This window comes from Falco naumanni, chromosome 4 (assembly GCF_017639655.2).
Source record: "Falco naumanni isolate bFalNau1 chromosome 4, bFalNau1.pat, whole genome shotgun sequence".
Taxonomy (NCBI): Eukaryota; Metazoa; Chordata; class Aves; order Falconiformes; family Falconidae; genus Falco; species Falco naumanni.
Window position 1 is genome coordinate 83,315,496 of NC_054057.1, and position 22,031 is coordinate 83,337,526.

The 22,031-nt window shown below is 40.8% G+C and overlaps 1 protein-coding gene across 1 annotated transcript in view; it reads right to left on the minus strand.

Moving 5' to 3' along the window:
• Positions 1 to 207: 207 nt before the first annotated feature.
• The window catches only part of CARD11 (caspase recruitment domain family member 11), a 49,510-nt gene continuing 27,686 nt past the window's right edge, over positions 208 to 22,031 (minus strand). Inside the window, exons 7-25 of the mRNA XM_040592059.1 lie at positions 19,973 to 20,125; positions 19,754 to 19,879; positions 19,072 to 19,269; positions 18,387 to 18,566; positions 17,301 to 17,355; positions 15,964 to 16,079; positions 14,681 to 14,784; positions 11,916 to 11,968; positions 10,987 to 11,119; positions 10,227 to 10,428; positions 9,245 to 9,371; positions 7,914 to 8,154; positions 7,408 to 7,504; positions 6,291 to 6,386; positions 5,212 to 5,344; positions 4,476 to 4,655; positions 3,201 to 3,325; positions 2,250 to 2,365; positions 208 to 1,711 (exon numbers count right to left, since the gene is read on the minus strand). Of these exons, the coding sequence (XP_040447993.1) occupies positions 1,507 to 1,711; positions 2,250 to 2,365; positions 3,201 to 3,325; positions 4,476 to 4,655; positions 5,212 to 5,344; positions 6,291 to 6,386; positions 7,408 to 7,504; positions 7,914 to 8,154; positions 9,245 to 9,371; positions 10,227 to 10,428; positions 10,987 to 11,119; positions 11,916 to 11,968; positions 14,681 to 14,784; positions 15,964 to 16,079; positions 17,301 to 17,355; positions 18,387 to 18,566; positions 19,072 to 19,269; positions 19,754 to 19,879; positions 19,973 to 20,125 (2,640 nt within the window). The 3' untranslated portion in view covers positions 208 to 1,506. The remainder of the gene's footprint in view (positions 1,712 to 2,249; positions 2,366 to 3,200; positions 3,326 to 4,475; positions 4,656 to 5,211; positions 5,345 to 6,290; positions 6,387 to 7,407; positions 7,505 to 7,913; positions 8,155 to 9,244; positions 9,372 to 10,226; positions 10,429 to 10,986; positions 11,120 to 11,915; positions 11,969 to 14,680; positions 14,785 to 15,963; positions 16,080 to 17,300; positions 17,356 to 18,386; positions 18,567 to 19,071; positions 19,270 to 19,753; positions 19,880 to 19,972; positions 20,126 to 22,031) is intronic.

Genomic DNA, 22,031 nt, shown 5'->3' on the forward strand with positions numbered 1-22,031 from the left:
TTAATCTAGTGAGGGCAACCAGGCTAGATGTTTTGCTTGAATTCTGTTTGTCTTTTTATTGCCAGCTGCTGCATGTCAGCCTGAAGCACCTAGATGGGGGACTGGGGATGCACACAGAAGCAAAGGTAAATTTGTTACTAAGTGCATCTTAAAAGGGAGGGATGTGACAAGGAATGAAGGATCTAAGGATAATGGGACGTACAACTCTTTGTCTGTAGGTCAATTTTTATTACATTTCAGATCAGCAATTGTGCAAGTCATTATTATCTGGTCAGTTTTATTGAATCAATTTGGCAGTCTCAATACAGTCTCTAATGTATAGAGGGAAAATTTTAGAAGACTGAAAAGATTTAGGAGTCTAAGTCCCACTCATTATCAGTAGAACTTAAACTCTCTGAGGAGTTAAGTGCTTTTGGAAGTGGGATGTGGTCTTCTAAGTCATGTACACACTTTTGAAAACATTATCCTTCTTGGCCACAGCACAGTGTGATGCTTGCTGGTCTCCTTGCTGTCAGTCATGGCAGAGAGGTCAAGGACTGAATGGCTCACAGTGATTATTGGCTTATGAAGTTCTCCTTTTCTTCTTCTCAAAACAGTCCCTCCTGTTGAGAGCGGGCATGTTGGCAGGTGATGATGTTGTAAAGAAATACAGATTTCAGTAGAGAAACAGAGAAACTTGTTGTCTGGAGAAGGCACCATGGTATTTTCCACAAGTGAAAAATGTTAAAAACTGAGAGATGTACAAATGAATACAATGCAGAGGCAGGGATAAACTAAATGAAAGGTTGGCAGACCTGGAAAGATCTGATGTACCACTGGGACAGTGGAGTCTATTTTCCTGTAAGTACCAGGACTACAAAGGAAATCTGCAAAACTGTTAAATAAAACTGGGGTTTTAAAAGGAAGGGGGAAATGTCTTTTTAATTAATGCCAGGAATTATAGCTATTTTCTTCTCTTATGATTAAAACGGTTATGGAGAAACAGGGCTACAGAGCTGCCACGGCCATCAGTGGTAGTGTTGCTGTTGCTACCAACCAGCCTCCAGCTTCCTTAATTGGCTATGTTAGGAATCTCACCTTAGGGTCGCATATCCTTTAGCCCAGTCCCCGTGCTTTATTCCTCTTAGATTCCACTTATCTGGTCTCATCAGAAATTTTCAATGAGCCAAATTTTTAACATAATAAATTACCCCAAGCTCCCTCTCAAGATCTTTGTCCTTTTCCCATGTTAAACAGCTGCTATCCTTTAAGAGATGCTGGTGGGTCAGAAGCTGTGGTGGTGGCTGTGCTCTGATCCACATCCTAGATCCCCAGCACCAGAGACATTGGCTGTTCCACACAGCTCCAGTTCCATTCCATACATGCATTCTGCCAGCAGGAAGTCCCCAGCCAGCAAGGGTGAAACAGGACAGAGCACTGGGCACCTAATCGGAGAATTCTGCAAGCCCCTGCTCCACCTGGATATGTCCTTTTGTCACCAAAGAGCTCCATTTTACTGATTGTTTTTTATAGCTGATCCTCATCTATCCAGATGGTTTTACGCTGCTCTTCTCCGATCTTGTCTTTTATTGTTCGGATAAGATCTTCGATACTGCTCCATGCATCTGCCTCTACAGAGGCATAAAGACATGGCAGTGCTTCCAGTTCTTTCTCCTTCAGACGGCACATACGTAAAAACTCATCTTCGGTCTCCGGCTTTGGCAGTAGTTTCCTGTATCAAATGAGCAGACCAAAAAAAATGTCTTTTTGTCATTTTTGTCCCATTTGTCCCATCAAGAATTTATTTTCTGCTGACAATATACAAGCCATAAAAGCAGTGGAGAATACAGCTACTCCCAGTCTATCCTCCCCTTACCTCTGCTGCCCCCAAGGAAAAATATTTGCTATGGGGAAACAATTTAAGAGGATTGAATGAAAGGAGAGTGCAAGTGTTTATGACCTTTCCTCTTCCAGCTGGCATTACCTTAAGAAATGCTGTGGGAGTGCTGAGCATGGAGAAAACTGCATATTCTTTGGTCTTATCCTCCCACAATGCTCATTGCTATCAGTGACAGTGAAAGGGTGCTAGATTTGGGGAATTCCTACTTTCTCTGGTTGTAAGATTTCAGGGAGGAGTCACAGGAGGAAATAGTGCACATAGAAGCACCAGATGAAGAGGTTTATTTCTCTCAGTGAGAACATTATTGGATTTGAGAATTATTCACTGAATAAGACAGAATATCAAATATGCAAAAGGTTTGATACGTTACCTGAACCTCTTGATGTTTTTCTCTGAGACTCTGATAAAGAGAACAATAGGATATATCTTGGCTTTGATTAAATCCTTTGTGCAGCTTATTCCAGCTTCGAGGAGACAATGCTTGTTCTAAAAACAAAGTCATAACAGTGTCACAAAGGAACATTCACTGCTGTGGAATGTCGAGATAAAGGTATCCATACCTTATAGGGTCAGCTGAAAAGCTCTTCATTTACCATTGTACTGATTTAAAACCTTTTAATCAAATATACATTTAAAGTCCATACTCCTCCTACTGGTTTAAAACTAGTCAGTCAAATAACAGCTGAGCTTAATAGCTTTCTGAAGAGGTTTAAAATAGAAATGGACTGTTCTAAAGATGAAAAGTATAAAATACCAGTTTTACATATATACATAAACACACACACTTGCTCTTTGTGCAGAAGGAACATCTACTGCAACTACTTGTGAGAGAAAAAACCATCACTTTAATTCTAATTTTTTCCATGCTGTGCATCAAATCTACTCTACTTGATACAAGATCTCTGTCTTCGACATTGTTATCTTTGTCCTGTACACCCCTGTCTCTGTTTCAGGCTATCCTTTCTTTTGTCTAGGTCCTTGTATCTTTTACTCTCTCACACATCCATATATACTTATGGTATGAAAAGGAAATGAATAAGGGATGAAGCATACAAAATAAAAGGATATTTTGTTGCATCAAGGTGGGTCATCACAGGGAATGAGCAAGAATATAAGAGGATATGGCTGAGGATGAAAAAGAAAAGGGAAAGTCAGAGCACAAGTAAAAGCCATTTTGGGAAATAAATACAAATCTGAGAATGAGGGTGGGCAAGAAAGAGAACACACAACTGTAAATTGGTCAGTCTCCTATTCAAGAAGAAACACACATTGCAGACATTCCCAGACAGCCTATCAAAGGGATACAGAGTACTCTAAGCACCTTGGCAGTGACAGCCTCGATATTGGCAGGTACTATACATTCATATGTGTTCAGATTCTTTTCTCTGCTGAAGATGATAGTCTCCATTCTTTGCTTCCTTAAGAACTCTTCCTTTGTTACAATATCTGGAAAGAGATGTGGATGAGGACAAAATCAGGATTACAGCAGAACACTTCGAAAACTATCCCATAGTACTTCACATTGGATGTAAGGATGGTTCAGGGAAAGAAGACGAGCAATGAATTGTCTTAACAGCTGCCTCATTTCTTCCATTGAATTCAATTAAAGCCTAATCTGATCACAGCTGAGCATCTCAGCTATATCCTGCACCAATGAGTCCTTGGGCAATTGCTACAACACTATGAAGGCATTAAATTAAAACAGTAAATACAATTCCAGCACCTAATGTTATGTAGTAACGTTTCAGGGCTGGAGGATGCTGAGAAGTGCTAAAAAAAAAGGTCTCTTCAGTATAGGCTCCTAAAACAAGGATTTAGTGTTCCAACATTTGTGTTTAAAGTTTCGAAAAATTTGGCTTAGGTTGCAATGTGTGATACTGGCCCCCTTGTGAATTGCAGCTCTACATCAAAGCTTTTGTTTTATGTTGCAAGACAAGGGATATTTATTATAATACTTAACTTTTCAGTTTCTCTGTCTGGATAACGGTAGGACTGCATGCTATGCGGTTGGTATTCAATATTAGTGTAAAAATGAAACGTCAGCTATGTTTAATGCTGTGTTGTATACAATCTTGCCCTACAGCAATCACGGTACTGCATATTGCTTTAATAGTAAATACTTAGCATGGAAGAAAATCAGTCTTTTGAGCAGATCAAATGCACAATCTTCACAGCCTTGGATGAGATAGAAACCTAAAGTCGCTTTAGGGAAGATATTCCTCATAATAGCAAATACTAGAAACAAATTAATCAAAATTTCACATTGCCTAGATATGCAGTATGCAAACAGTATGCAAACAAAAAGAGCACTTGCAGCATTTCAGTCTCTGAGGGGCATCCTAGCAACCACACAGCATACACATGGAAAATATTCATAGACACAGAATCTCATAACCATGTGCAATGGCTGTCTCAAAAACATTAAAGTATCTCAGATGTTCTCAAACTCCAGGATTTATAGGTACACATCACTCTGATGTGACTTGAAGTACCTCAAGCAACTATCACATATGCATGTCCCTGTGTGTGCATACATATATAAGTTCATGTTTCCACCAGTGAGGGTTAACAGTCATGGTCCTCCTTTATCCATTACCTGGCTTGCATATGTTGAATTCCAGGGCACCTCCAGAGTTGAGAAGCTTCTGTACCAAGGTCTTGGCAAGCATGGTGGGGGTAAAAAGTACGGGGCGCCTGCGCTCACAGTGGATTGGTCTCACCAAGCTATAAGGGATCAGGCTGAGCCTCTTATTAATTTCACTCTCGGAATCCAAATCTGAGTAAAGAAAAAGACATTTATCTTCTGGTTTCCTCTCCATCAGTATTTGGAGAAAAAGAAGGAGAAACACACGAACTAGAAATGAAGGCTTAGTCATCCTGGTCCTCCTTTCTCTTTTGCCAGGGTTGTCTTTACTGTACAGCCTGTAGTTTGATGTCCAATCTAATACTAAATAGTGTCTAAATCAAGTGCCTTTTGCTTTCAAGAGATTATTTCGTGGTTTAACAGGACAATTGCTTGGAGAATCTTTCTGCTTGTTAGCTTGACTTACTTTGAATTAAACGTTTGAATTACATTTTTGGACAAAGAGCAAGAAAGCACCTTAGGAAGAACTGCCAACCAAACAGGAAGTTTCAGCATCCTAAACTTGCTCATGAAGGCTCAGTGCCCCAAGCAGTTTTAGTAAAATCAGTTTTGGTTGCAAATGCTTTTGAATTTTTGCAATACTAAAGACCTATGACATTTTTCATAGCCATGCTGTTATGTAGACCTTTATGTAGACCTTTATATCAATGCCATGTCTGTAAAAGCTATTACTATTTTATATCCATACCTTCCATTTTATCAGGCGACAGCTTCTTTGCTTCAGATGAGGTCCGTGCCAGACCAGAGGGCCAGCCAGTGACGATACGGACTCGCTCATTGCTATTCATACGCTTGTATTTGTTTTCAGACCTACTGACAAACTGAAAAGGTGAACAAAGAGATTTGACTCTCATTTCTTACATTCTTTATTCTCCCATGTATTCATCAGCCCACAGTGGTTATCTACGAGATCTGAATTACCTATGTCTATCAAAGACAAGACTCCATGGGTCTGTTGACTGAATTCTAAGGCTCTTTAAATATCATAGATCTGATTCAGAGCTTTTGTTAATCCCCTTTGGGATTTCTTATTTTGTTCTCTGCTCTTAAGCGGCATGTTTTTTTCTTTGCAGAGCAAACTGCTATCACCAGTACAAGCACTGATGCTCCACCGCAGAGTAACATACACCCTCTTGAGTATTTGCACAAATGTATCACAGCTTATACCCAAAACTCTGCCTCTTCTTTCCTGTACCAGAAAGACTTAAAACTTCCCAAATGGCACATTTTTACACTGAGAAATAGGCTTCAGGCTTTCATTCCTTATCCACCCTACTATTCCTCTATCCAAATATTAATTCCTCCTCCTGTATATTTGCTAACCTTCACAACCACGTTCATAAGACTTTGTCTTTCACCTACACAGTCTCTGTCACCCTCAGAGTCAATGACCTACAATTAAAGGACTGTTTTATGATGGAACCTTATCTCACAGAGACTGGGGGATTTGGTCTAGTCCAATGGATTTATCCTTACGGTTCGAGCACAACACATTTCAGCCTCTAATGGCAGACATGTTTGATTCATCAAGCTACATCAGTAATGGAAGGCACGCACTTAAAAGAAAACACACCGCGTCTCAAAAGCAGTTAGAAAACACAACCCATTCATCTGTTCCATATATTAAATCTCTTTTTTATAGGAATAAATCCCAATAAAACTTCTATACCTGAGGTGGAGCTTCCGGGGAAATTAGGTTAGCCTGAGAATACCTGCTGTTCAGTCCCACTATTTCAGACATTGCATTGAGCGTTTGACCTTTATTACCTGTAATATTTGGCCCAAAAGAAAGCTTGCTCTGGATAGGCGAGGGCTGGCTTTTGGGTCGTTCTGTGGGGCAGGCTCCTCTGGCTGCAATGTATTCTAGTGAAAAATAACAGGAGTTTTTCTTTCCCTCCTTTTTTTTTCTTAAATCACAGCATTCCAGAAACAGAAGAAGCAAAAGCAGATGTTTTATATTTCCAACAAAAAGGACATTGATTGATTGATATCTATCCCAAATACAGTACTCTAAGCGAACTGCAGACATTGCATGGCCTATGCCGAGAAACACTGCTTCTGTTACTCTCCTCTCCTGCACTCCGCAGGAGAGCTGCTCTTCACAGCTTATGAAAGAGGCAATTTCTGCACCAAGAAATAGTATGCAAAGCTTTTTCTTTCACTAGCATCTCTGCCAGTGATCTCTGTCCCTTTGATCAGCGGGGACAGTAGCACAGAAGGAATGCATGACACTTAACCTTGATTGAAATCGAGTAAAAACACTGGCTATAGTGTCTCTGCAAATGTTAGAAGCATATGTCTCCCAGGCTTATGGTAACTAACAGACCAGGAAGTTAGTTTGTAATTATGTAAAGATGGAATCCTTGGGTCTAAACAAAGAAAAATCAAATTACTTTCCCTGAGGGAAAAGGAGAAATTGGCAGGGCTGTTGTTTGTGAAGACCTGAAAATCCCACTTCTCTCCATAGCATGTAGGTTGGAAGAGACAAGCCTTTCTAACACGGGACAATGATAGCTCTGCGGATTAGATGCTTATTCACAGTAGGAGAGAAATTATTTTGATTATTAACTCCAAGCACACAGCTTCTTCCTCATGTGGATATGAAGATGCATTCGAGACTTACAGGCAGAGAAGAATGAAAGGGACTAACTAAGACACAGAACAGATATTAGACTTTAAAGTGCACTCCCTCATAGCTGGAAGGATTAATAGTGCTAGGTCCATTGCCAGGGAGAATGTAATTTAAAGCAAACATAAGGTGCCCATTGCCTGGCACAATCAAAACATACATAGAGCGTAAACAGGACTTTCTGTAAAATTAACGTAATGAACAAGTAGCATTGGAGTTTTGGGTGTTAAAAAGACCTTGTTTGTAGATACTTACCCGGAGTGCCCGAAGAGTGTTATATGAGCTTTCTGTCTCGTCTTTGCTTCCTCTGTGCATCAACCGCTGCAGCTTCACCAAAAGAAGTTGCTGGGCTCTGAAAGAAAGGGTGGAATCACATAGATCAAGATATCTTTGAAACCACTCAGAAGAAAGCTGGGTTGCAGTGGGTCTGAGCCTACAGAAAAGATTAAATAGGAATAGCAGTGAGGACTGACTGAACCACACAGTAAATGCAGGAACAAAATAATGAGCAGGACTGCAGTGAGTTCAGGATTAAAGAATCTCCATGGCATATTTTCCTATGATACATTTTGAGAAGGCCACATTATTCTTTCAGGTAACATCTGGAGTCTCCTTTGTAAAGCTTTATAGCTCATAAAGTTTAACATCACCAGGCCTTAACTAAAAAATTAAGACATATACCTCTTTTCTTACAGCAGTTATTAATTTCCCCATTTACAGAACCACTGCTCTCAGTCATGGTCACTCAGCGCTACACTCACCTGCTGTAGCTGGGAATGGTCCCCATTTCCAGGTCCCTGTCAGTAAATGGATCAACTCTGGCACACAGCCACTCACACCTTCCCTGGTACATGGTGTCAAGAATATGAACAATCTCATCACATTTCACTGACAGGGAACAGCAGTCCAGCTGGCTGGAGATGTTCAGGTTCAAGCGGATATGAAATGAGTCCCCTGATGTGATCAGCCCTTCTTCCAGTTCTGAGAGCAGTTTCCGGTAACCTGCAGCGGGGAGGGAAGGGGTGAAGCGTGACTGCTGCTGGTCAGGCCTCAGTACTGCTGCATTCCTGGGCACCCTCTGGGAGAAGCACATGGCACACATTTCTGAGACTCCTCCAAGAGGGTTTACACTTCCAGAGTGCTAGTTACACTAGTTACAAGGTTACGGGCCTACACCTTAAAGACACTAATGGAACAATGATTCAGAAAAAGCTTATGCTGCTGGTATCAGAATCGGTGAGAATATTCTCATTATAATGCTATTTTAGGTAACTCCTTCAGTACTCCACACATAACCTGTGAAACACATAACTTTGCAGCAAAGGTGCAGACACAGCTATAGCTCTGTCCTGTAAGTACAGCTTGAGTTCTGCCACCAGTTTTAATGACAAGCTATTCCCTTTATTATTAGCTTTAATTGGCACTCCCACTATCTATAACATGCTTTATCTGCAGTTAAGTGGTGCTCAAAAAAAATTGCAATAGTCTTTCCTACCTTTGAAAACATCAAAGAAAATCAAAGACATCACTTCCTGTGTGATCTATGCAGCTGAAATTCTCTAACCAGCATTAAAAAAACCCAAAAACCCTGCAAATTTATATACACCAGTAAAAAATGGATTTTGGAATGTAATTTTTGATCCATAACCTGAAATTATCATTACAGGCCGTGAACACTAAAATCAAACTCTGCTCACCACACATGAACTCTAGCTGTTAAAGATAAGATAAAGCCACAAAGGTAATAAACAGGGCAACTCCATCAGGTAAATGCTAAATTGACTTCAGCTGGATAAAGATGATTCAGCTCACCACGCTGTATTACAGAAAACTGTACATAAAAATCAGCTTGACATTGGCCCACCATGCAAATCCTTCAGAGTCCTGTAGTGACAAGCATATGGGATTTTTTTTGTTCTCAGTTGCAAAGCTAAAAGCTGGAGCAGTTACACAAAGCAGCTATAATTAACATCAGTGGCATGCTTCAGATTTATACCAATACAAAGGATATTCTGGTTCTGTCATTCTCATCCAGATGAGTTAGTATAATAGACTTGGGCCTATTTGAGATGAGAAATACTTTTGGTCTTACCTTCATGATTTGATTTATACTGGAGTGTCACTGGACCACTGCACCTCTGAATTGTCCAGTGAACTTCTTCCTTTGTGCAAGTATCCAACGGAACACTCTGATTTTCCCCTTTAATGCAGCCCTCCAACTAGATATGAAAGAAATATTACTCTCCAGTGCAGGTTCAATCTCTGAGTCAATTATACCATTTTTTTTAAAGCAGCATAATCTTTTTCTGATTAAACAATGAAGATACTTTGCTATCAGGATGCAGATTACATTCTAATTATTTAATTTCTTTTCTCTCAAATTATGAATGCTAGCAGTCAACAGAACTGCAGCTCTTTGACAATCACAGGCTTCTCAGCAGTAAGTAGTGCAGGAATAGAAATTGTAGGGTTTTTTTTCCCCCTTGGAGACATTTTAACAGGAAAATGGTTTGGGAACATTGGCAATGGAGAGAAAACTAAGCAAGAAGCAACTCAGCAGAAGCACTGTCTCACTCCTGCTTATGTGATGCCAGGGACACTTATGCAGCTGTGCAGCCCCTTCTTCCCATTCACATCCCAGCTGTATCCATTTTTGCTCATAACATGTCCAGTCCCAAGATAGGCCACTCTAAAGAATGGTTTAGGAGGCATCATGCTAAGCTGAGTAGCATCAACTTCCTTTCAGGCAGGCAAGTACTAGGAAGTTGACAGCAAATCTCATTCTAGTCTTTTCAGAGGGGCTGTACTACACAACGCAGCATTAAAGAAAGCATCAGTTGCTCTGATCTCTTCCATACAGAACTGCCGTGAAGTGCAAAAGTGTCTCTGTGTGTTGAATGACCGCAAATACTATTTTCTCTGTTTTCATAGTCAATAGCAGATTTTCTTCTGGATGAGTCATAATACTTTGTCATTAATAAAAGATGAAAGAAGAAACAAAGGAAAGTATTGTGGTGAGTGTGTGTGCATGCAGGTAGACAGATATCTAATACTGTTGATTATTTTCTGCTTACCAGTAGGATTTGGTGTCCCTCGCGAAGGCCTGCTTTCTCTGCAAGTGATCCTGTCTTGACAGAGCTAATAAAGCTGCCTTTGTCATTACCTCCAACCAGAGTGATTTCTGAATTGAGACTGTCTCCATTCAGTGTTACGCGCTGGATAGTATGGCAGGAGTTTCTAATGCGACCAACAGATGTGACAGAGGGACGAAATGGTCTGTGTTCATGGAAGGAAGTAACAGTTAGTTATCCCAGCTTTTAGCTACCGCTACAGTTAAATGCATGCATGATAAATGAGACATATAAATAAACTTTAAGTGTTATCAAAGCACTAGGATCTAAGGACTCTAAAAGAAATCCTTCTCATTACTGCCTAAGTTCTGGAGAAGAGCACCTGGATAGCTTCAGGTGCCCAGACATGACTGACTAACTCAGATGTATAATAAATAATACCTCACCTAGCAACCTGTGGCAGTGAGATAACAAGATCACAAGGATAAATCTAAGCTTCTAGAACATTTTGTCTGCCTTGAAGTTTTAGGATGACCTCCACTGGTTTACAGGATATGAAAGGGCTCCAAAATAACATGTTATACTGCTGCTGACATAGAGAAGTAAAGACTTAGCACAGTATTATGAGATATTTGTGTCAAATAACTTGTGACATCATATTCCTGCCATGATATCTTCAGCAACTAATAGATAAATGGAGGACCTCTACCATAATAGCCTTTTCCCTCAGACTCTAAGGTAGGTGAACTGGCATCTCAAATACCTTTCCAGGGAGAACTTCCTGAATATGGAGTTGACATGCTCAAGCTCATAGGCATCCAGGCCTTCCGACTGATGAGAAGAAGAGGAAGAGTGCACTGAAGGAGCTCCATGTGACTGCCTGTCATGACTGTCATCTGGAAAGAGTAACAAGAAAGAAAATGAGTCCTAGATAGAATGAAAACAGTGGAAAAGGAGAAAATGAATGTTTGATTGATCCCAGCCAAAGCTGAAAGGGGAAATTCCTGATTCAGAGGCATGATTTATGTTCACAGGCCGTGGCAAGGAAAGTCAGTCCTGCTTACTGGACCTACCTGATCGCTCCTACAGAACAGCAAGTTGGAAGGGACCTCTGGAGACTGTCTAGTCAAACCCTTTACTCAAAGGAGGATTGGCTAGAGGAGATTGCTCAGGATATTTTCAGTTGGGTTTTGAATATCTCCGAGGATGGTGACTAGTCCACCTCTCTGGACAACCCTGTTCCAGTGACCACTCACAGTAAAAAAGCTTTTTTTCCCCCCTGTTTAAATGGAATTGCTTGTTCTTTAGTCCATGCCCATTGCTTCTTCTCCTTTCATTGGGTAGCACTGAGAAGAGTCTGGCTCTGTCTTCTTTACTCTTTCCCCTGCAAATTTGATGCTTGCCTCATTTTGAGGCTGGAGGTCTTCTTACCAATCTGCAAACCTCAGCCAAGCACCCTCCATCTATTTTCTCCTTCTTCTGCCACTTACTTCTTTGGGAATACCTACTTTCTTGTTCTCACCACCAGCTGACCCTTTGTTTTCTTCTTATGATAAACTGACTTGATTTTTTTCTCAGACTGTGTCCCATCTTATTCAGATCAGGAGTTGATTATTTAACAGAATCTGTAGCTGGTGAGCTAATCACATAGATCACATAGTTAAACTATATACACAATGTCCTCTTGCTTACCATCTAGCTCCAAAGCATCATATCCAAAGCTGTCGTTGTCATCTTCAACCAGGCTGGAAATAAAAACAAAGCATGAGATAATAGAAGAGAGAGAGAGAAAGCTGTTTACTTTCCAGCTTTCAGCAGATTTCCAACTTCAGCAGATTTCATTAAGTTCTGGAGGAAGAACTTTCTCTGTGAAAAAGAAAGATGTTGGAAGTGTTGTATCAGACAATGGCACAGCTGAAAAAAAATAAGCAAGTAACATACTTGAGGGCCCAGGGAAGATGTAGGAAGATGGCAGGAAGACAATATGTGTCAGCCAGCATGGGAAGCATGTGGAGCAGCAAGAAGGTTCAGAAGGAAGAAATGCTAAATGCAGTGAGGGAATTAAGATTTTGCTGAAGATGAAGGGAAGCTGCTGACTGATTGTCTTGTATGTGTGACACCACACCTGCTTCAGCACTGAGATAAATGGTTGCATAATGTCTGCTGTATGTATACTGCAGCATGGGTTTTTTTCCATGATAGATCAGACATGTCAGAAGCTCACTGAGGGACAGAGTGGATGCAAGGGAAGTGACTGAGGTGCAGCAGTAAAGGAGTAATTTGCCTGCTTGATTTAAGGTACTTGAAGCATTTTATAACAGTTTAACGGTACCTCGCATGGTTACTCTGACACCTACGGTAACAGAATGGCAAGGCGTACCAAGCTGTTGCACAGAAACTGCTAGGCCACCGCTCTGGTCCCCGCCCAGCTCTCACGGACACAACCTTTCCTGTTAAGGATGACTAGATTGGTAAGCCTTAAACATAAACAGTTAAAATTCACCAAAATTTTGCTCTTAAAGGGATACTGGGGATGTTGGGTCCAGCCAAGTGGCTGACCTGTCGGCTTCACTAGGACTTCATTAAAGCATGTCCTTTGGTTGCAAAGCTGTTTAAATAACAGCTTGTTGTTTTTCCCATTCAGAATGATTTGTAGGTCTCCCGTGGAGCTGATATTCCTCATATCTGGCTTCAGCTGAAGGGTGAATTTTTGGAGTCAGTCCGGGGAGAATCAGCTATTTTTACACAATGCATAAGCAGGGAAATAATACACCTTTTCCTACATTAAATTATGATCTCACTTCTTTTTCACACAAATCAAGATCAGATGAACTGTGAAATCTGCAACTTGGCATGAAATAGCAATTATTTTGGATTATGTTCACAAACAAGTTAAAAAACCTTAGCAGAATAGTTATAAAGTTATAAAGTACAGTGAACTTTTGGGCATCCTCTTGAGGTACTTGACTTGAGTTCACTCAACAAAGTAAGGCCACATTCAGACCTTGCTCCAGGTTACCTTTTTCTTCCACATGCCAGTGGGAAAGATCACCTGAGGAAAATTTTAAGATTTCAGTACAGCTCAGTCTTCCAATGCCTTAACGTATGGAACAGGATCTAGTCAGAGCTACAGTGAAATAAATCTACAGGATTAATAATATCCATATAATCTTTACTGCATTCTGTCATATACTGCAAATATATAAATGTTCAGGCATGCCAAAGGCTTTTCAAGTTAAGCACCCGAAACATGAAACATTCAAATCATTAATAGAACAACCCTCTTTCTCCATTTTGAATTAACACAACACACTTCAAAAAGGGGCTTGGAGGACAACATAGGAGAAGCTAAGGGAGACTAGAATAAACTGTCTAAATCCTCAGCAGCCCATAAAATTATGTGGGAGAACTAGCTGAGGATGCCTTCAATGGAAAGCTGTCTTGCAAAGCTTTACACAGAGAGAGGCAAACGTGGCAGTCTGCAAAGAGGAGTTTGTTTTGAAAAGCATTAAAAATCTAAACAAAGTTCTAATAAAGATTAGATCTCAAAAATAGATCTAATAAAGATCTAAACCCTCCACATATATTGCTTCCTTCTAAATTGGTTTGCCTGGGCTCTGTTCTTTTCTGCTTCTGCTTGGGACCTTGAGGGAATTTATTTATATCTTCTGATATTTCTGTCACAAACACTGATGCTATTCACATCAACACCAAAACAGTATGTCCAAGTATTGCATTGCTGTAAAACTTTTAGAAAGGGGTTCCGTGCCATTTAGGGGACTGTGAGGCAGGCAAGGTCTCATTCCTTCCTGCCACCAACTTCCCATTCACCAGCTGATCTGATTTTACTCACAGGGGAAGTCCGCAGGGCCATGACCCAACAGCACTGGAAGCTGCAGCAGAAGGTGAAGCCGAGGGCAATGCACCTCTTTCCCCTTATTGTTATGCTGAGATAAAAAGCCCTAAGCCTGACAAAATCCACCTCCCTCATCCACTTCTTCCCCCCATTCCTCACAGATATTCAAGCAGCTGTGTTCTATTTTGGCAGCTTACAGAGAAGAAGGGGCTTTGAGAGAAGGGGGAAGGACAGGGACACCAATGCATGGAGCTGAGAAGCAAAAAGTGAACCCGTATCAGTCCGCAAAGGTAGAGCACATTCTCCAGTAGCACTAGTGCCTAGTCATTTCAGTACTGCTGCTTATTATGTACATTAAAAAATGTCGCTGTTGCAGTGGTATCACTGTGTCATTCATCCCAGCTGAACTGTCAGAGATTCCTGAGTGTTCTGGACAAAATGAGGGATGAAAGACTGCAGCCTTGAGAAGTTTAGCAAGTTAGTCCTGCTGCCTAATAGAAGCTCTCCAACTAGAGACAGAGACAAGCACATCTACAGCCCTTTTTTGCCTCCTCCTTGTGACAAGAGCTTCCAGGCATGTTTCGCCAGCGTGGTTACCTACCTGCAATGAGGGGCGTCCTCTTTGCAACGTCGGACTATTGAATCATTTCCTGGAGGCTCAGGAGTGGTTGACATGATACTGTCATTGCGACTTCTCAGAGTTTGCTTCAAAAAAAAAAAAGTGACAGGTTAACCATCTCAATCATGTCATTATTTCTTAGAGAAGCATTAGCCTGCTAGCTTGCCATTGGTACTCTGCACCGTGAAGTACTCACAACAGTAAGAAAAATTGCACCTAGACATGCAGAATGCTACATACAAGAGCATTCGTATTCATATATTAGAGCATCTTAGCAGTATGCACAGCTTGGTGCTGGCACAGTACATTTTTCTGTGACCACATGACTGGCTGATTTATCAAACAATTTTAACTTTGCCCTTGATGTGTGGTGTATGTGTTGCACAGCTGACGTATAGGAGGAAGAGGATGAAAAGCAGAATGTATGGATACTTAGATATATAAATAGTAGGAATAAGAAAGAAAAACACAGATCTCCATACATTAAATTATTAACCTAGTACACTAGAAACTAAACTCTGAATTGCACTGGAGGGAAGACAGTATAAGTCATCTAAATAACCAACAGATATTCCAAAGAATATTCCTAACCCAGCTAAGCTTATTACAAGTGGCAGGGAGTTCTTTCCTGGCTATTCTTGGGTATAGTATTAATTTCCTGGGGGCAGCATTTTTCATGGTTTTATAAAAAGATGTTTTGTTCTTTGTTATTAACACTCTGCAAGAGCACTCTCTCTGTCTGCTTGTCCTGCTGTGTCTGCTCACATACATATAATGGAATATCTACCTTGGGAGATTATGGGGATACAGCAAGCAGGGAAGAAACGGTTTGGCTATGGTATGCAGAAATTTCCAGCTGTGATCTGCACCCCTTTTCTCACTCACTGTTACTTATAGACAGGAAAAGCATTAGAGAACTGCAAAAAACCCTGAAAATTTTCTTAAATAAATTACAAAGCAGCTTTTGAAGAAAATCTTTTCCTTCTAACAGTAAACGTGAAATGGCATAAGGAGACAGTGAGAGGTCATAAATACCTTTGAAATATCTTTAAATAAACATAAACCAATTCTGTGATTTTGCAAAAGGCTAATAACATGGTTCTAACAAAATGCTGGTTAAAAGGATTAAGGGAACCTCTGACAAGGGCCTTGAATGTGATCACAGCTGGGATGCTAGTGAAGTGCTAATACTGGGCTGTGAAAGCTCTGAACCACATCAGGAGACACAGTCGTAGACAAGCAAGGGACATCTGAAGGCTCCTTACAATCTTGCTGACTTCACAGCTGCTGATGGAGTTACTGATGGAAACAGAATTAGAGGAACTTGTGTCTGTGCGGCCATTGCTGGCATCAGCCCCGTCTTCATCCTGTGCTCTGACTGCTGCGCTCACAGACGACAGAGAAAAATACAGACACCAGAGGAAATTATGTCAGATCGCTTTCAATACAGAGTCTTTCACAGATTTGCAACAAGACTTTGGTTATCTTGCCATTTCAGCTTATCTCATTTCTCCCACCCTACACTGGAGGGAGGCTTCAGGAAGTGTGCTGTGCCCTGCAGCTCTGGCTCTCTTTCCTTCCCCATCAGCTTCCCAAAAAAGTACAGAAATGCACACCACTCTGGAGAGCCTCTTGCCAACTTTTTCTTTCAGCTCTGGTCTGTACATTTTTATTAGATCTCTGAACACTATTTGACAAATTAAAGGATTGCTTTATTAATTTATGTTTTAACTTCATCATCTGAATCTGGTAGTCAGCAGTAAGATTGGCTCACTGAATTATGCTTTTTTTACAACAAAAAATTTACAAGAAGCTTGAGATCACTCAGCAGCCCCAGGTGACACAGCGTGAATGTCTTTGTGGACTCCTTCTTTTCCTCAGCACCTCTAATTTGTATTAATGTTGCACATCACCTGATACCAAACATACAGTTTAACATGCAATATCTTGCAGCAGGAACCATGTTTCCCATCATTTTTTGCAAAACAGTGACCATGCTGCTGCATGTAACACATAAAGGAAGTGCCGGCTAAACGGTGTTTGGTTCAGGAACAGTGTTACATAAATAAAAGGAATTAAGAGTACATCAAATGTGAGTACAGAGCAACAAAGTTTGTAACTTGGCTTCTTGCTGACGGGTGGGCCAAACCCGTGCTCCTCAACCTTTGCAATGCTTTAGATTTAAAATTAATTCCCTTTTGCTGAAGGACAAAGGAAGTCATTAGACGATCACTAGATTAGGGTTTTTCAGCTTGAAGGATTTAGCTGACAACAAGGAGAGAATAGTATAATGACTTTCCATACATGTGTTACACCAATGACTTCAAAATTTGTGTAACCTAAAGGTAGAATTGAGTAGACAGAAAATTTAGGTCAGCTATGGGATGCGATACTGTGTGTCAGTGGAGGTACTTTTGGATGGAGAGGACACACAGGTAAAAAATTATGACATTGTTAACTATGAGAGAAACTGTCTATTTTACTCACTTGGACTTAGTTAAGAATATCCCTGGTTGGCATATTTGTTAAAACAACTTAAAGAGATTAAGTGAATGAGACAAAGCAACAGAAAAGGAATAAGGACATGGACGCTCTTTCTGACCTTGAAACTCTGATGTTTTGTTCATGCTGACAGGGGATTTAGCTCTTGGATGTATCTAAAAGAAAGAGGACAAAAATCAGCCCAAATGCAGAATATTTGCCACATACTGTAAACCGCATATTTTTACCCTTTCTCCACTTTTATGGTCCATACATTTGCCCTCCTTTAAATGCCAGGCCCCCAAATTTAGAAGATATTTAAGTATCTTAATAGCACTGCAGCGAACAAGTTAGCTACCTAACTACATTTAAAAGTCTGGGCCAAATGCACTGCAATTTCCAGCTTCTGCTGAGGGAATAGAGACAAAAGGTGAAGTGCGTGCCTTGGGACTGGTTTCAGGCAGCTGTTAATACAACAGGCATCCTTTTGGAGCGTGCAATGTAAAAAATGCAGCTCTATTGCCTAAGTAATAATGACAGTCGGAGCTCAGAAAGGTTATGAAGGGCAGGGTGAATTCAAATGCAGGTGAAAAGAAAGAGAACTTCAAAATCCCAAATGTTAGACTGTATATTTTTTTACAATTTGTGAATATAGCATCAGATAATAGCTGGATGAATGCAGCTAGTCGGGGAAATCATGGACCTAACTCATGCTACCCCTTACTTTTAAGTGAGCAGAAATTGCCATAATTTAATTCTGAATTAGGCAGTTAATTTTCCTCTAGATTGTGTCCCTTTCTTTCTATTATTCCTTCCACCCGAAGTGAGCTTTTCCACCAATTCTTCATTTTCCACCTTCAGCTACTTGTGTGCTGGACTTCAGGCATTATGTCATTTTTTTTTCACTACTGTTAAGGAGGCAGAGAATCAATTTATTGGCAACACTCCAAGAATGTGAATGAAGCAGAAGCAAGGAGAATACACAAAATGAGAAGAAGGGGTAGAAAATGATCTGTGAAGCCCTATTGTGTCTGCTCCTCAAGATGCAAATCAGCACAAGGCAAAAACTGACAGCCCACTACCATACACAAATCTATTCTTATCTTCACAGCACAGCACTTTCAGAGGCATCACCACCATACGTGTTATGTCTCTCAGTTCTAACAGTCCCTGCACTACAGTATTCCAGCCTCATACTAAGACACACCTGGATTCCCTTTAGATTCACTCTCCTCTTGAGTCGAGCTTGATCAGGCAAGAAGAATTTGCTGTCTTCTGGAGACTCTTCAGAAGTGGAGGAGTCATCTGCTTCTTGACCATTGGCTTTTGGGCTAGGACTCCCAAAGGTCTGGGAGATGATGGTAATGGGTAGATTCCGTGGCAAACTCTAAAGATCAGAAGGAAACACTTTGCTTCTGAGACGAGGTTGGTATAACTCCTCATTACAGTCCTCCTTTAAAGTAATCTGATTGAACTTTCTGTGATTCCAGTGCTTCAGAAGCTCACACAGAATATGGCTCCAGATCCAAATCAGTAATTTAGATGGACATTTGTAGGGATTTCTGTTCACTGGGGCATGTTCCTCAAAAGCATGTGCAGTTTCTACCCCAGTATAGAAATTAATTTCTTTCTGCATTCCCTTTTCCTCCATTTAAAATCAAGATGTGGAATGCCAGCCTTTGAGAAGCTATGTGCTTGGCATAGACAACTTGAACCCCACTGTACTCACAGCAAGAGAAGAACTCACAGCATTGACACTTAGTAGTAGAAGGTTTTTTTTCCCCAGTTAATTCATGGAGCGAATTAAAAAAGCCCCTTCTCCCTTCCACACCAAAATGTTTTTAAAAGCAAGTCTCAAAAAAAGAACTCACACCGGTCTTCCTCAGCCCTACCTGGTCGTGAAAGTTATTGTCCTTAGAGAGCCGTCGGAGTTTGCACTCCAGGTTAACAATGCAGGCTTCTTTCCGAACCACCTCAATTCGGAGTTCATCATTTCTCTCCTCCAGCTCTCGAATCTGCTTCCTGTATTTATCTTTTTCAATCAGACAATGCGAATACTGTGTCTGAGCCTCATCACGTGAGCGGAATGCCTGCAGTGGAGAGCAGAAATCTCTTTTGCACCTGGGCACCAGACACCTTCTCCTGCTGGTTTTGTTTGTAAGGTGTTTGGAATGGGGACTTCAGAACTGGTAACCATTCACCAATTAGCACAGCAGTTAGGGCCAGGATGCGCCACAGTAGTACCATCAAAAATTATGATGATGAGGGTGGTTCATTTCCAGCTCCCTCTTGGTTGGTGGCACTCCAGAGTGCAAACCGGATGACTTGACACTAATATAAAGCCTGCAGTAGCTGTTAAGATCTTCGCCCTGCCTGCCAGATGCTACGCTGTGGAAACAACCCAATATTATCCTATGTTTAATTACTGTAATGCAAATTCCAACAAATAGCAATTTCTTGTTACTGTTTATTTTTTAATGGTATTTTGGGTCCAATTACCCACAATTCCCCAAAGTGACACATATGAGATACAGGCTTCTGCTACTAATTTTCCCCATTTTAACTGTTAGATACCTGGTCTCGCTCCTTTTCCACCTCTTCTAGCTGTATCATCACAGTGTTCATACGGTGCTTGTACATCTCACAGTCTTTTCCTAGTGTTGAACACTTTAACTCCAAATCTTCTTTCTCTTCAAGATACTGGAAATGACACACTGTTAACCACCACTGCTCTCAGAGGGCTTTTGGGCACTAGCCTGAGACATTCCATCTTTCTATCCTTCCATTTCTTACCTTGTCTCTCAAGTCTTCCACTTGACGAATCTCCTCTTGGAGATTAAAGATCTTGTTGACCAACTCATGACGATCTTCTAGTGCCTCCTTACGGTCATGTTCCAGAATGTCCAAAATGGCCTTGTCTGAATCTGGCAAACTGCGCTTGTCAGCCTGAGGAAAGACATTTTTAAGAGACAGGCCAGGGAAAGAGAAAATAGCATTGCAGGGAGAAAAGTAACAAAGACAGAAACAAGCAAGAGGAATAGAAAATGAGCGTAGTATTGCAATGGGAAAGCAGGAGAAGAGATGGACATTTGTTCATATTTTAAAATAGAAAAGATGAATAAAGGCTGTCTTGCTGACAGAATATTCTGATGAAGGAACTGTTTTACTGTTTTATTGTACTGGCTATAATTTGATCCATTTTGGATGCAGTGACAATTCTTCACTCCAAGCCCTGCATTCAAAACTCTTCTCTATTAATCAGCTCTCCCTGAGCACAAAAATCACCCTTTGCCAAAGAGCAGGGCCTAAGAAAACATTCAGGGGAATTTTTAAAGTGTGCATAGGCTTTGCAGGGCTGTGCTCAGAGAATATTAAACATGCCTGGAGTAGCTCGTACCACTGCTTCACTTTCTGTAGTGTCCAGCAATACTTTTTCTTTCAGATTTAAAATTGACAAGAGCACCAGGGCAGGTTCTAACAAATAAATTTCCATCCAAAATTAACCATAAATGGAAGATGAAAAAGGCATAAAAACTGAGCAAGTAATATGCATATTTATTTTTAAAATACCTAGACTAGGTTGGAGATTTTGGTGACTTTTTAGTTACCCAGTATTCCTAAGTACACCTAAGTATTTCTAAAACAAACTGCCTTTCGTTTATTTATACTTCCACTTAGGGAATTTCAATCCTCTTTTTAGCTATTTCAGGATTATTTATTTCTTTAGGTGCTACAAGAACATTTCAATTAATACAAGAGATTCTACACGGACCAGAACTCCTATAACCTTCTATGCTACACCCTGTTTCAACCTTTGAATTGGATTTGTGTTAGAACTAAGAATTGTTAGGCACTGCTAGAGGCTACAGCCATTTCTGAAATGCATTCTATTGATAATTTTTTAAGTGTCATTTTAAAATGTCACAAAAGCCTTTTCCAGCGAAGTGCTAAGCACTCTCACATATATCCTAATATTTGGCTAAGCTCTTCACAGAGCAACACAGTGCTAAATTTGCTGCATATCATCCTTTGCTCTATCTGCCCAAACAAAGGTTAGTTAAGATCCCTGTGCAAGTTACAGCAGTGTTCTGCAGGGTGTTCTACTAACCAGTGACCACCCAAGTACTGAAACCTTTATTACCCTCTACTTCATTAAACCCTTTTGGTACAGATATGACAATAGCCTAAAAGAGGGTACCCAGAGCCACTGTCAGAAGTTTCTGGGCTGGCTATTTAACACAGCTTTGTAGTGACAGACTGGTACAAAGAACCACAGCAGGGCTAAAATATGGAGCTGAATGCTCAGCAATTAAACAGCTGCACTCTGCACCTTGAAAAAGACAATCTCTCATGTACAGCTTGATTTATTGGATGATTTATTTTATTCCTTTTTTTAGAACTCCTCCTCATGCATGTTTGTACAAGGAGTACCATGGACAGCTGGGACCTATATAAGCAACCTTCTGTTTTTCCAGGCTTTACACTTATGCTTATTGTAGTTTTGCAGGCAGAGGTTTCACCCAATGCTTCCCAGCATTATAACAGCAGTGTTTGATTTGTGTGGCGTTTAAGGTGAGGAGTGGTTGCAGAGACCATGCCACCTCCATTTGTCCATAGTCACCAGTTTCCCTGTCCCTTACTGAACACATGGGAGCTGTCACCACCTGCTGCTTCTCTGTCCCACTCTCACAGCCTCCTCCAGACACTCAGATCCTGAGGGGTAGCCACCAAGGCAGGCTGTGAGGAGGTGTGGGCTATGGGAGACAGTATGGGAGGAGAGTGTGGGGGTGCCTGGAGGCAAGGAGTGGTTGAAGCCCGCTGAATCCGTCATTCGGGTAAGCAGGAGATGTAA